The sequence below is a fragment of the Haemorhous mexicanus genome, chromosome 9 (genome assembly GCF_027477595.1).
Source record: "Haemorhous mexicanus isolate bHaeMex1 chromosome 9, bHaeMex1.pri, whole genome shotgun sequence".
Taxonomy (NCBI): Eukaryota; Metazoa; Chordata; class Aves; order Passeriformes; family Fringillidae; genus Haemorhous; species Haemorhous mexicanus.
In genome coordinates, this window is record NC_082349.1 from 18082095 (window position 1) to 18096569 (window position 14475).

General features: G+C 38.6%; 1 protein-coding gene across 5 annotated transcripts in view; it reads left to right on the forward strand.

Moving 5' to 3' along the window:
• Positions 1 to 278: 278 nt before the first annotated feature.
• The window catches only part of PTBP2 (polypyrimidine tract binding protein 2), a 48126-nt gene continuing 33929 nt past the window's right edge, over positions 279 to 14475 (forward strand). For 4 of the 5 annotated variants that reach the window (XM_059854304.1, XM_059854305.1, XM_059854306.1 and 1 more), the window contains exons 1-3: positions 279 to 437; positions 2040 to 2070; positions 14353 to 14428. In XM_059854304.1, coding sequence (XP_059710287.1) covers positions 430 to 437; positions 2040 to 2070; positions 14353 to 14428 — 115 coding nt within the window. In that variant the 5' untranslated portion in view covers positions 279 to 429. The remainder of the gene's footprint in view (positions 438 to 2039; positions 2071 to 14352; positions 14429 to 14475) is intronic. The other variant, XM_059854309.1, reaches the window with a different exon arrangement.

Below are 14475 nucleotides of genomic sequence, written 5' to 3' on the forward strand. Positions count from 1 at the left end.
GCAGGGGCCCGGGCGGGGCGGCAGGGAATGCTGATGGGTTGAGGAGCCCCCACCGCTCCCCGCTGCCTCGGCGCTGTCCCGTGGCAGCCCCTCCCACACTCCGGACGCGGCGCTGGGGCAGAGAGGCGGCGGACGGGCCGGGGCCGGCAGGGGAAGGTGCCGCCGCCGCTCCCGCCTCCCGCCGCAGGCGGGGCAGCTCGCGCCGCCTCCAGGGCCGGCTCGGGCCGGGCAGCTGAGGGCAAAAGCTTCACCGGCGCGCACAGCGCATGCGCGCTCTGCCGGCGCGTGCGCAGTCGCCTAGGGGGACGCGGAGCGGAGCCCGGCACTCGGCAACGCTCGGCGGTTTCCGTGCAGGCCAGGCCGCCATTTTCTCTCAGCCTCCCCGTGCGCGGCTCCTGTCCCGCTGCCCGCGCTCTGTCCGGCTCGGCGATGGACGGGTGAGTGGGCACCGGGGCGTTGGGAGCCAGCGCACTGCCGCGCTTTGTGCTGCCGGCCGGTGGTGGCACCTGTCCCGGTGCCGGGCGCTCGCTGGCTGTCGGCGGGCGTCTCCGAGGGTGTGGGGAGCGATGAGCTTCCCGCCGCGGGACAGCTAAAGCCTGAGGCCCCACACGGGCTGGGAGCGGGGCAGGAAGGGGCTCAGCCTCTCCGTAACGTGGGCCCCTCTGTAGGGTCCCCCGTTCAAATCGCCGAGGGCCTTGGGCTGCCCCCTACTTAAGTGTAGTGGCCGAGACGCCGCGTCTCGATGTAAAGAAGGGCGCGATCTGCCCTCATCCTTGGCCCCCAGAGCCTCTCGCTCCCTCCTTCCCCCCCGCCTTTGGCATCTCTTCTCCGGCCAGGGGGTGAGGAGGGGCGCGTTGCAGGGCTCGGGTTTGTTTTGGAGCTGGCTGGAGGGGAGGAGCGATGCCAGCAGGAGCCAGATGTCGAGCTCTTTTGTTTTCAGAAACTGCCTAATAAGCCCTTCGGCTTCCCCCCCTCCCCAGCTGGAGAGATGCCTTTTTATATACAGTGGACTGGCTGTAAAAACCAAAGAAGGGAAGATTGGAAGCAGTTGGCAATATGGGACAGTAGGAGCTGGGATGGCAGACACTACACGCCAGGCCTGCTTTTTGTTGCACCTGGAAAGCGGGGCTGCCGGCTGTAGCCTTGGTCAGTGTAAATACAACAGCTTTCAGTTTCCAGGTCTCCTGTTTACTCTGCTTCAAACAGAGAAGACATCTCTTTGGTATGCTTTAAGCATATATAACCTTTCAACTGTGAGAGTTCCCAAGGCTTTTTATGGTTGTGGTTATAATGGTAGGAGTTACAAATCCTGTCTGAGAACTACGAATGAGTACTACATTGTGGAATGCTCTCCCATATTCTTTTTTGTGTGTATGTGTCTGTGGACTGAGGTTTCTTTTAGGATTGTGGTATACACTGAGTGGTGATGCCACAACCTCTAAGGAAAACTGGCACAATCTCTAAGGAGAAGATGTACCCTGACACAACCTGTTGCAGTGTTTTTCATAGGTGTACCTCATTAAATTTCATATGGGTGTAGCTGCAAATGAGTTGGGGTTTTTTCCCAAGCTAATTAAAAATGACAATATTGCTTTCTGCTCTTCAAAGATTAGGTCAAAGAAAGGTTTAGCTGTGTTGCTGAGTTAGCTGTTTAGTTAATAGAGGTGTGTGAGGTGTTTTGTACTGACTTTTAAGGTACTCCATTTCTACCCTGAATCTCATGTAGTCCAGAAACCCGAGTTTCCTAAATAAATTTCCAGGTAGTGCTCCATTGGAGTAACATTTGCTTGAAACTTTGTACTCTTTGGAAAGGCCTATAAGCTGTGGGAGCTCAGTGGCTTTTAAAAGTTTCTTTTGTATTTCAGTCCTATATGTTTTTGAACATAGTTTCTTGCTCAAGAAACTTGTTGCTGTGCTCAAGGAACTTGTTGCTCAAGGAATTTGTTTTCTCATAATTTTGTCGTTACAATACATTGAAAAGTTGAATTTATGAAGATAAATTGGTTGACCTATGTTCTTGGTTTTTTCTTTTTTTACAGCATTGTCACTGATGTTGCCGTTGGTGTGAAGGTAGGATGTACACTTAACAAATAAGGGGGTAGAGTGCTGATACAAAATGAACTACTTTGAGCATCAGTAATTGCCTGTTGGAAGATTTTAACTGGTCATTGTGAGCTGATATCTAGTCAGCCGTGTATGCTTTATTAAACTAAAATCCCTAGAGGTAAATTGGAGCCTCTACACAAAAGACTTTTCTAGGCACTGAACTGTAAACAGTGGTTGGGGATTAATGTAGTGGTGTCAGCTTCTTACTTTAAAACTTGATTTATCATACTTTTTTTTCAAAACAACACTCCCACATTGTTGCATGGGGCCTGTAAAAGTCGTACTTTCTCTGTCCCTCCCCCTCCTGTTTTCAAAACAGTTCCCACTGAAGTTAGAAAATAAGTGACTATCTAAAAGAGGACAGAAAAATGGGAGCTAGAGTTTGTTATGGAGACACAGAAGTGGGTGTTTGCTTTGCTGTACGTTTTATTTCTCAAGTTAAGTTATGAATTTAGTATACTTTCATAACAAGGAAAGGGCTTCTAAATAGCAGTTAATTCACTATTTATTTCGCTTTTTATTCAAATCTATCTAGGAATTAGATCAGTACTCCGTAGTAGCAGAGTGAGAAATAATGTTTATGCAAAGGGATATGGGACAAGGGAACTTCAATGAGTGCATGAGAGCAATTCTATTTCAGTGGTAGAAGCAGAAGTTTTCTAGTGCACACAGTTAACTCTTCACATTTGTTCAGGGACTTCGTAGCTTGTGCTGTGTACCTGCCTTTTCACCTGAAGCTGATCAGTGTTAACTGCCTGCCAAGCCCAGCTTTGTCTAGTAAAGCCCAGTTGCTCAGATTCAGTATTGTTCCTGCTGGATTTAGACTGGTTCTTACATAATACAGTCAGCCTGTAGATACAGCAGCTGTTCTGTTGGATCTACCTGTATAATGTTTCTGGGTAAGCTTGCTTCTAGGAAGAGCTGTCAGAAGTCAGTTACATGGATTCTGGACCCATCCAGCTCCATATGTTCATGCAGTATTGGAGACAAGCTTAAACTCACTCTCTGAATTGTGAGGAAAGTGTAGTTATTAAGGTACTTCCGTGGGAGCTAATCACAATAGAAATACCAACTGACATGATTATTTCTCTGATGCCTGGGAGGACAAAGTGTTAACTAATTAAAACTTAGCAATGTATTTAGTAGTTTGGAGGGATACCTGAGGAGGTTCCAAGTCTTTCAGCAGCAAACTGTGCTCCATGTACACGGCTTCAGGGCAAAAAATAAAAATCATTAATTACCCTTAGTAAATTTTCTTCTTTATACTGAAGAAGTAGTTTCAAGTAGACCATGTATTACTTGGATCTTAAAATCTAACATTTGTCACTTCAGGAGAAGTAAATGGATCCAGTATCCCTTTTAGTCTTTACTGTGAGCAACTTCAGTCCATGAGAATTTGAGTGTTATGAACTATGTCCGAAGTGGGTAGTGCTATTTTGGAACCAAATTTTAAGATACTAGCCAGACAATGAAATAAAGATGCTTCAGATGATGTAACTGCTTTCTTCTGTTGATTGTAGAAGTTATGAATGTAAGAAAGAAGGCAAGACAGGTGTATTGGAGGCAGTGATTAAAAACTACAAGGAAAAGTTCAGAAGTATCAAAAAGTTGTGCTTTTTGCTTGTAAAAATGGACTTGCTGTCTGGTTTCTGAAAGAAAACAGTCTGCATAGAAGTAGTGCAAATAAATAAGGATGGTGATTTCCTGAAGAAAGCTGTTAAATATGGGAGGAATAAACTGGATTGTATTCTGGAGCTTCTTTTAATAATCTCAAGATACTGCTAAGAATGGAAAATGGGATTTCTGTCTAATTGAGTGTGCATAGTGATGTAATGCCACCTTCACTCGTGTTTTGTGGAAGGACATGTGAAACATTTGTCCTTATGGTGTCTATTCATTGCTCTTGATGGACTGATGTTTTCAAGTTGAGGAATGCTTTGCCAGTCAAGTGCATATAAACAACTGGGATCAGTCCTCTGGCCTTCCCTTGGAAGTTTTCTTTTTCATGGGGTGCTGTGGGAATGTGTAAAAATTAAGTTTTGAATCCAGGGAGTTGCATTAGCAATTTTAATGCTCTTCCAACACTGCTGTTGTTGAGACTGGATAGTCATTGGATGTGGGCAGGGATTTAGCTGTGAGAAGTTGCCTTATCCAGAATATTTTTTTACTTGATGCTTTCTGATATTTCTCACTTAGAGTGTATATGCTGATCACTTGCAAAACATGTTTGTGATATATTCAGTTGTACTTGGAGAAATGGATGGTGATGTGTGACTCTTCTGTCTGGAAAATTTGCTTTATTTTATCAGCATCAGTCATGTCAATGCAAATTTAAAAGTTATATGAACTGTTATCTGGCTGATTATTCTCTTAAACAGCAAAGTGCACATGTTATATCTTTAAACCCATTCATAAAAGAGTAAGAGAAGTTAATTATTGTAGTCTGGGTATTGTCTTTCCATTAAAGGAGGGCTTTGTAGCTTAGAGGACTGCATGTGGTCAAGGCAAGTATAAAGTAAGAGGAATGCTTCCTTATAATGCTTTATTAACAGTTTTACAATCAGAGTTATCTACAAATGAGGGATAAATTCGAAACTATTACAATTTATTTGTATTGTATACTTAAATTGTTTTAAAACATTTCTGTTCATCTGATGTTTGGTCTTCATTTGATTTACATGTTGAGTCACCAGAAATTAACACTAGAAACGAGTACAAAACATAAAACTTAAAATGGAGGTGGAAAAAATTATGAATACAACTTGAGAACTTGATTTACAAAGAATAAATGTGAGGATTTGTGCAATTCAAAATATGCAGTGGGAACACGCTTCCTAGCTCAAATCTGTCAGAGGAGCAGCGTGCTTTAATTTCTGAAAGCATTAGAACATGTCACAACCCAGTCATCTTGTAAATACAAATGAGATAACTCATACTTGATTTGGTCTGTAATGTCTTGTTTTGCTTACCTAGAATGGAGGCAGGGAAATGTCACTGAACACAGTTCACCCCTTACATTACATTTTGCAAAATAGTGCAAGAAGGAATGAGCTTTAGCTCTTTTTCTGATCCTGAATTGTGAACTTTCATTGTATATAAGCAGTTTGTGCAAAGTATACTTGAATAAAGGAGAGTTAAGGATTCCAGAAATGGTAATATTTACATAGTTCATAAATAAAAAATAATTAAGTACCCTAGAGAAATTCTATACATTTTATAGATTTCTTTGTGCATAATTTCAAAAATTTATCATATTCTATAAAATGCTTGCTTTTTCTTTTTAAAAAAATACATTGGAGTTGCTCTGTTCTTATTACGGTCCTTAGTTACTCTCTGGTTATACAGTTTTGAGCATCAGCATCTAATAATGTACTTTGAGTTGTTCTCTTGTGTTCTCTTTACATTACAGTGCTTTAATCTTGATATCTGATTTGGCACTTGCTGGGATAGAGCCTTTTTCAGCTGTTGGATGTATGAAGTATATAATGTATCTTTCCTATGGAGTAATTAAAAGAATCTTGGGAGGGATATGAAAACATGGTATAAGGAATATACGTCACACAGTGTAGGGTGTGAACTTTGGGTGCATACTGATGGTGATCTCTCCTACTGTGTTTCAGTGTGTGCCACTTCAGTCTAATGGATGTTTCTTCTGGATGGGATAGGTAGCTGTGCAGTAAATGGGGTTTGAACAATTGAGTGACTCATTCTGTGTATGCACATTGCGTGTTTCACAGTGGCTGAGGTGTTCTTCTATCTGACAGGAGAACAGAACCAGTCATTTCTTCCTGGAGCATTATTTGGTACACAGCATTTGAGAAATTTTTGACCTTCTTGATGGTGCTGTGGATACTGGCCAAAAACCAAGCTTCAGTTGCCAAGCGTGGACAGCCCCAGTTGTAGCTAGGAGAGAAAGCTCATTCCTGTAAGAGTTTTGTAATGTTTAAAGGTGTGGGGTGGCCTTCTTCCCCCAAGGTCAGGGCTTTGGCCATTGCAGTGTGCTTAAGAGATGAGGGAATTGGTGGTGTGTGTTATGTTTGGGATGGGTAGAATATGCAAAGAAACACGTCTTAGTACTTTCTAAGTTTTCCAAACAGGAAAGTGTCACCTAGTTCCCCTTTTTCCTGGTTGCTTAAACTTAACAGGGAGGAATATAGTAGTATGGGGGAAGGAGAGTAGCTAAGAACTGACAGGGAAGGGAACTGATGGAGAAAGAGGAGAGAGCACAAAGTAGGAGTCTGTAAGTTCTCTTGAATCGTTGTCCACTTTGGTTTTTTAACTCATGTTCTGAGGCATAGTCTTCGCTTACAAAACTATATTCTGAACCTTTTTTGCTAGTAATAACTGAGAATTTTTTAATGGTGGAAGCAAGTAGATACCGTACATGTGCTGTGCTTTTTGTTTCAACTGTACATGGTATAATGAAAATAGGATTGAAAGTCAGATTCTAGCAAGTTGTCAGAAGATAAACTCCCACTTCTAAAATTTAGTCTAAACTTATTTCACAAGCTTGTTCCCTTCAGTTTTGTACTCTCTCAAATTTTTTGCCTTCACTGTAATTTTGGCTGCTTTAAAAAGAAGGGAGTGGTAGGATAAAAAATTGGTTTATTCATACAGACAAATGTAATGTGATAGTCTGTTGTATTTAAAATGTTAGGATTAGAGTTTTGGGCTAACCTTGCATGTCTAATATAATTGCTGGTAGACTAGACAAAGACACAGTGATATGAGAAAAACGGGTTGTTTGTGAATTAGAGGTGTTTTAATCTTGTGTTAGCTGTGATAATGTTTTTAGACAACCTTGTTTTTAATAATACTTAAGTTGTGCTAGCAGCAGTAAACAGCAAAAAAGACATGTGGAGCATTATAGCAGTGAAGTAAGGCTGAAGTCTGACCATGTTGAAAAGTTTAGAAGTGGCATCTGGATTTGTCATTCCAGCAATGGTATGGGGAACATGTCGATAGTGACAAAAAATAACTTGTTACAATGAAAGATATCTGTTAACAGTAAAGGTATCTGATAACAGTAACTTCTGTGAATTGACCCTGTTTGAAATAGCTTTCATGTTTATTCTCAGAAGAGCTGACTCCAGTTCTTTTTTTTGTGGTACTTTTCTTTGTGATGCCCATTCTTCCACTGTAATATATGTGAAGAAGTAAGGAAAGCTGAAAATGGAAAGAAAGGAAGCATGCTGAAACTTAGTTTGTTCTCTGTAGTAAGTATGCTCACTGTATGTAAGGAGGTTTTAGTATACCTGTTTGATAAATTTTGATATCTTGTACTAATTTGAAATCATGCAGTTATCATTTGTAGCAGAGGACTTAGGTTTGCATCTTAATTGAGGGGTTATACAAAGAGAAACACAATCTCATGCACCACCTCTGAAAACATGCACTAATACCATATGCAAATACCCTATTCATTTCCTAGAGCTTCAGGCCGTGTTTTCACAAGCAAATCAAGCTGCATTCCATTTTTCTGTTACTGTAATACTTGTGCAACAGATGTTTAGGTAGCCAATTCACAAACCTTTTTTGGGAACTTAACCAGGATGAAGCTAAGCTGATGCAACAGTGAGCTACATCTTTTTACTCAGATTTGTACCAAAGCCTGTGGTGGCATAAGTTCTTGTAACAATACTGAATTAGGAGGACAGAGTAGGAAGAGGCTGCTGGGGTCAGGGAGAAGGTAGGATTCTTGATTTTGGTGGTAGTTGACTCCAATGAGGTTGTGATTTCACAAGCTGATAATGGGACTGCAGTGTTAGATTTAGAAGTTTGGTTATTTTTTCCAGCTGCAAGTACATGTAGCCGTGTTTAGCTTTTCATAGAATTGTTTTTTTCTGTGTATGCGTAACACGAGTATTGAGTTACAGACAAAATAGCATTAGCACTTCTAATTTATTAGTGAAAAATAGGAGATAATTGAGTAGAAAATAACTTCCGCGTGGATTGCATTTTGAGGTGTAGAAACTGCTACTGAAAGAGCAAATATGTACATCCAGGTGCCATGGTTGTCTGTCTGGAAGGCAAAGGATGCATTCACGTGGTAGCTCTAGTGAGTAGTTCTCACCTATTCTAATTTACTACCAGTAATGTTTGAGAGTTGTACTTTTGTTTCTGGTAAAGGTGGAATGGAAAATCTGAAATGCTGGAATAAATTATTTTGTTGGCATACTTCTCTTGAATGTTTGAAGCATTGACTTGTATTAGAAGAGATTGTTGCCTGCAGTCTTTAATTGCAATTGAAAGTTTGGAAGTTTCCAAATGAGGCTGTGTGACATGGTGTACATTCAGATTTGATTCTTTACTCTTTGACTTTTTGGTTTAATAGTCCATCTTGATCTTCTGGTGCTTTGAGAAATTTGTTTTTTTTTCAACATTGTGTTTTGGAAAACTGGAGATTTTTTAAGGAAATTGAGTTTTGTCTCCTGTCAATCTTAAAAGGCTTTTCAAATTCCCTTGATGGCTCTTTCTCAATTTCTATAAAATTTATGTGGTTTTATTAATCTTTTAATAATTTTCTCTTAGCTCCTTTATTACTGAAAAATTGAGAATGTTAAAATGGCATAGTTGTTAGGCTATATAAACAATATATGCTTGGCTTAGGAGAATCTGAAAATAATTGAAGTAGAATGAAAAAGAACATATAGAGAGAGTAAGTAAGTAAAGATGGTCATGTTGTATACAGTTAATGCTGAATGAAAAGCATGTGATGGTATGAGTTACTAAGCACCCATGGAGTTCATGACCTTAACTGATTTTATGCCAGTATAGTTAAGTGGTGTATTCTTTAAAATTATTCAAGTAGGTATTCTCCATGCATGTAAGGTTCTGGTGAAGTAACAGCAAGCTTATAGTTAAACTGTATGCTTTGTAAAATACTTATGAACCTGCATGGAGTTTCTTTGGAATGTGTATCTTGTCCTGCATAGGCCTTCTGTGATCCTGTACATATGAGAGGTGTAACAAATTCCTTAGGGTAGTTTGGATTATGTGTTTTGACAGTTGTGCGTATAAGCAGAGCATAAGGCAGATCAAGTGTTTTTTCTTGATGAAAGATTGTGAGGGTATATTTATGCAGTGTTTCATATAAAAATTTATCATGTTAAAAATGAAACATCCTTTTGAATTTTGATCCATCACATGTAAACTGAATGAAGTTTATAAATGCTGTGTTTGGGGGGTTCAAAGTGTGTTGTTCTGTTGTTTTGAACAGCCAGTCCCCAAAGTTACTTCAGATATTGAAGCGGTGTGTTTACAATGTGTAACTGTTAAAGGAGAATGTTTTAATGTCTGGGTTGAAACTGTCATGTGCTTATTCCTCTCCCATACCATCAGGTTTCTGGCTCTTTCTTTTAAATTGTTCCCAGATGTTGTTAGAAATAAAGTGTTTTACAAAGCTGTTGGGTTTCCTTAAATCACGAGTTCTGTCTCCTGGCTTGTCATACCCCTTGGGAAATTCATGCCTGTAGGCTGAGAATGACTGTGGTGAATGTGCAGTGCAGCTGAAGTTCTCTTTCTTATCTTTCCTTTGGGAGGAAGAGCAGAATCATCCTCCTTTGGAGAGAGGTTTCTAATATCAGCAAATATAAACACCCCAAATGAGAGTATTTGTAAAAAATGTATTTCTCAATGTCTTTGAGTGTCGTTCTTATATTTTTCTAGTGTGAGTTTAAGAAATTTTTTTAGATGATACTGTTGACTTTTTAACAGAAGTTAACTGTTTCTAGGAGTCACTTGTTTACTGTTTCTAGGAGTATTGTAGTGCTTCTACACATGCTTCTGATAAGCTGTCTGTAATAACTGTCAGGTTAGGTTTAGCCATAACTTCTGATTAGCATGTCCATAGCCCTGAATTATTGGGCAAAAAAGCCAATGTGTCTCTGATGTAACCAGTTGTCAAAAAGCATTTTGGTGCATAAAAGCCTAAACCCTTGGATGTAATAAAATCTGGGGAATGTGTTAAGTATTTAAAGCCTGATCTGGAATATGAGGAAAAGAGTTTGCAAAGTCTTCTAAATAGTCTATTTTTGATTAGCATGGAAGCATAGTATGACTATAATGACTTCCTGAAATTATATAGCTACGTAATAAAACCTGTGATAGCATGAAGCTTTATAGTAATCTTTTATGGGGGGAAAAAATCTGAAATTCTGCAATGTAATTCCAGCTTTTGTAGTGAAGGATTTTGAGTTAGCTAGAACTTAAAGCAAGGACCTAGGACATTCATTTGCTGAGCTAGGAGCTTCTTCTTTCTCTTTGTTTCATTGATTTTGTGAATTGTAGAAGTGACAGTGTAAGAAATAAATATTCAGTTAGGGAAATTAGCTAAAATATCGAAGCGGTGCCTTTAATTTATGTATGTAAAATAATTTTTGTATATATAATTTTGAATTTTCACTTTAATATGCGCTAAAAGGTTTATTATATTTTTTGTCTTTTTTGAAAGTGGTCCAGTTTCACATAAATCCATTGATTGAAGCCATGCATTAAACACGATGTTTTCCCACCATGCATGGAAATGCTCTCATGGGGTCATGGCAGGGAGAACATGGACTGAAGTGAAAGGGTGGTATTGACTGTGACAAATTCAGGGTTCGCTTGCTGCAAGATGTTACCTTGGAAATTCCCTTGTTTATTTTGTGTACTCATATTTTGGTAGATGCTGGTTCCATAAAGAAATAGTCTAGCTAACTCTGATCTGAGCAGTTAGTTGTTCGTTTTTGTGGAAGATTTATGTGGATTAATCTTCTTGACATTGGTAGGAATAGAAATATGGCATTGAAGGCTTGTCTTGTTGAGGCCTAGATGTCAGAAGATGAGGTATTAATAGTATAATAGCAGTTTGTACTTCTTATTTTGTTCTTAATAATATCCTTGCCTTGTGCTAGATGGATTTTGAATTAGTCTCTACCCTATTACCGCTGTTACAGTAACTTTCCTTTGGAGTTTATGGTGAAATATAATAATTTGTGTTTGTTTTTTTCTTTGTTATTAGAACTTAGATGAGAATGTTTTTGCCATCTCTGTATTTGTGATCTTCAGTGCTGTTATACATTCTCAAACTTGCTTTGATTCTTTAGAACATAGCAGTTTGCACAGACAGGTAAAAGAGTTAAGTGAACGTTGCTGTTGGATCTTCCTTCCTTGAGTCTGATTCTGTGAGCTCTTGAAATATCTGAGTTTGGTTTCCTTAGCTCTGAAACACAATTACCTAATTTAGTTTAAAGGTTTGTACCATTCGACTAGCAGAACTTCTGTGATTGAGACTAGTTAAATACTTGAGATGCTTGGAAAATTGGTTATGATTTTGAAATTCATGTGTGACATAGCAGAGTGATGAAAAGCTTTGCTCGTGGAGCATGGTGTCAGTCCTTTTTAGCTTAGCACCCTCTAAAAGAGCATGCACATAAAACCAAAACCAAGCACCCCAAACCACAAATCGAATACACCCTTATCTCTGCTGAATAAATGTAAAATAAGTATTTCTGCCTATGTAATTTGGGAGGGATTGTGTTACACAGTAGTGCCAGGCTAAGAGCACACATTGGCTTACTTTAGATGCTTATATGAAATGGCTTTACTAGCCAACCAAGATCTTCAGACAACTCTTTTGAAGTAAATCATAATAACCAGGCAGGTATGGCTTTTGATTTTGTAATTTACCACTCTGTATCCAAGTCCATCATGTCTTTTGCTGCAGAGTTGATTCTAAAGTTACATACTGAACTGAAATACAGAAGGATCTAGGCTGCTGAAGAACCAGTTAGGAAAAATAAGCATGTATATCTATAGGATCATTACTCTGATGGTAAGAGAGATCTTTGTCTTTGACCAAAAGCTTGGGAAACACATATGGGTGTGAGTTAACAGAGGTTAGCTATACATTGGTGATTTCACAGGGGAATTGGGATTTCATGTATGAACCTGTACATATGTGAATCAGACTTTTGAATACTAATTTATGCAGATAAGACAAGTGCAGAGTTTAAGATACAGGCCAGTGCAAGAAATTCACATTTAATTGTTCTTCTGAAGCAAAAATGTTAAAATTTTCAAGTGCAATGACAAAGTCTTGTGATTGACTATGAAGGTATTCATGTAATTTAAAATATATTTGTAAATGAAGAGAGAACTGTTCAAGAAACACGAATACAGGAACTGAATATCTACTCTGTTGAGTAGTTTGTGCTCCTTTTGGATTTTTCTGCTGTGGATTAAGAAATTAACAGTTTTTTGAAAGCCAGATTTACTAGGAACCAGAAGTTTATATAATCGTTCTTGCACTCATTCATTCAGCAGTTGCTGTTGTAAGTAACTTTCTGAAGCTGGAGACAATTGAAATCTGAGATATTTCAGGATTGTAAAGTTCCCACAGGTTTTGTGAAGAGCATTCATTTGGTGCTGGGGTTGCTTCAGCTGTTGATGTAGTAACTACTGTACCATTGCAAATTTATGCCTGTGATATTAAGGGGGAAAAATGCTGGTGAATGATCTTAATCAGGCGGACTATGAACAGATTCAGTGTCTGCTGCTACTTCTGCCTATTCAGCTGAGCTGGCCAGGCTGCAGACAGGGGCTCCCAAACGAAGCTAGATGGGTATTGCAAGCAGAAAGAACTGCACTTACCACTGAGTAACCTAATGCTGCTAGTAAACTTCAACTTTGCAGTGTTCCACCCTTGTCAATATTATGTTAGAAAAAGTAGAACATGAAAGGGAAAGAATGTTTATGTTTCAACTTACACCTGCATATTAAGTCAGTAGTAGAATACTTTCTACTAGATAAACAGAGAATTTCTATAACTTGCCTATAAGTTGCTCCTCAGTTCTATCTAGCTAAATTTTTCTTAGTTATATCTGATTAGAAATGCATCCTTACATTGAAAAGAACAAGACATAGTCCCTCTCATGGTTCTATCTGATCTTGGTATTAGGAATGATGTAATCTTAAGGGAACTCCTGCTTATTTGATAGGCACAGCTTTGCCTATCAAGTAAGTTGCTTGCTATGTACCCTTACAAGCTTAGAGCATTCAGTAAAATGTATAGAGATTCTTCAGAGCTGATGTTGAAAACCAAGTAAACTTTAATGGCTCTATATGTGTGTACACATATATAAACTTTAACGTACTATTCTCTGTGTGGACACAAATGTAATGCAGTATGAGAAAAAGGTAAGGGTTTGATTTTTATAAGTCTTTCAACTATGCTGTCTATGAAGGTAATAGTCTCAGATGAATTTATTATGAAGTATTGAAGTGCCCTGTAAAACATATTAACTATTCTTCATTCTCTTGTAGTGTCCACAACAGAATTAAACCCATTTATTTTAATAAGGATGGGTAGAAACTGCTTTTTTTTCCTCATTGCCATTTTAGCAGTGACCTGGATTAGTCTTAAGGGTGCTGCAGAAATACTTCTGAAGTGGGAAAGAACCTGTAAGAAATTCAAGGGTGGTTTAAATATTTGAAGGATGGTTTAAATATTTTGTTTATTTAAAGATCACATAAAGATTTTGTAGGCTTTTTGAGGGATGAAGTCTTGAGGGTGAAGAGGATTGGGGCATAAAAGAAAAAAAGAAACAACAAGGTGTGAAAAGAAGCGCCTCTTCAGCTGCGTCAAGTGCCCATCTTACCATTTGTGGAAAGGGTTTTCTTGTATGGTTTTTATATAAACCCTCCTGATTTTTGCAGCCCACTTTTAAGTCATTCATTAATTTATATTTGTCATGTTTTAAGAACTACAATGAGGATGTAATTCCCTGCCCTAAGTTGTGTTTTGCAGAAAGAATGAATGTCCCCAAAATGAAAACTGATTTCATTTCCTGTGATCATTAAAGCTTTGTTTTTAAATAGGGGTGTTAAAATTGAGCTAAACTCCACATTTCTCTTTGCCTAGATTTCCCTTGTAGTTTCAGCTAAATATAATAGTTTAATACATATGTGTATTAAAATATTAAAACTTAAATAATTTAAATGTTATTGAAGTAGAATAAATTTAATTATATTTTAATTTGAAATGCTGGACAAAATTATTGTTCAGCAATTCTCATTGTGTCCAGAGATGGCTTTATTTCAGTGGTGGGTTAAACAATTGTGCTTAAGCTGCTCTCATTTCAGATTGCCATGTAAATATTCCGCTTAGATTTCAAAATTGTTGCACTTTTCTGAAAAGAGGAAGTATCATCTTTAAAAATCACAAAATAGAGGAAAAAAAATCTCTTACTGTCTCTTTCTTTTTAGAGAGGATCTGACGAACTTCTTTCAGGCAGTGTACTCAGTAGCCCGAACTCTAACATGAGCAGCATGGTAGTTACTGGTAAGTGATGCCCTTTCAAAGGAGAAATCTATAATTTATACTTGGAC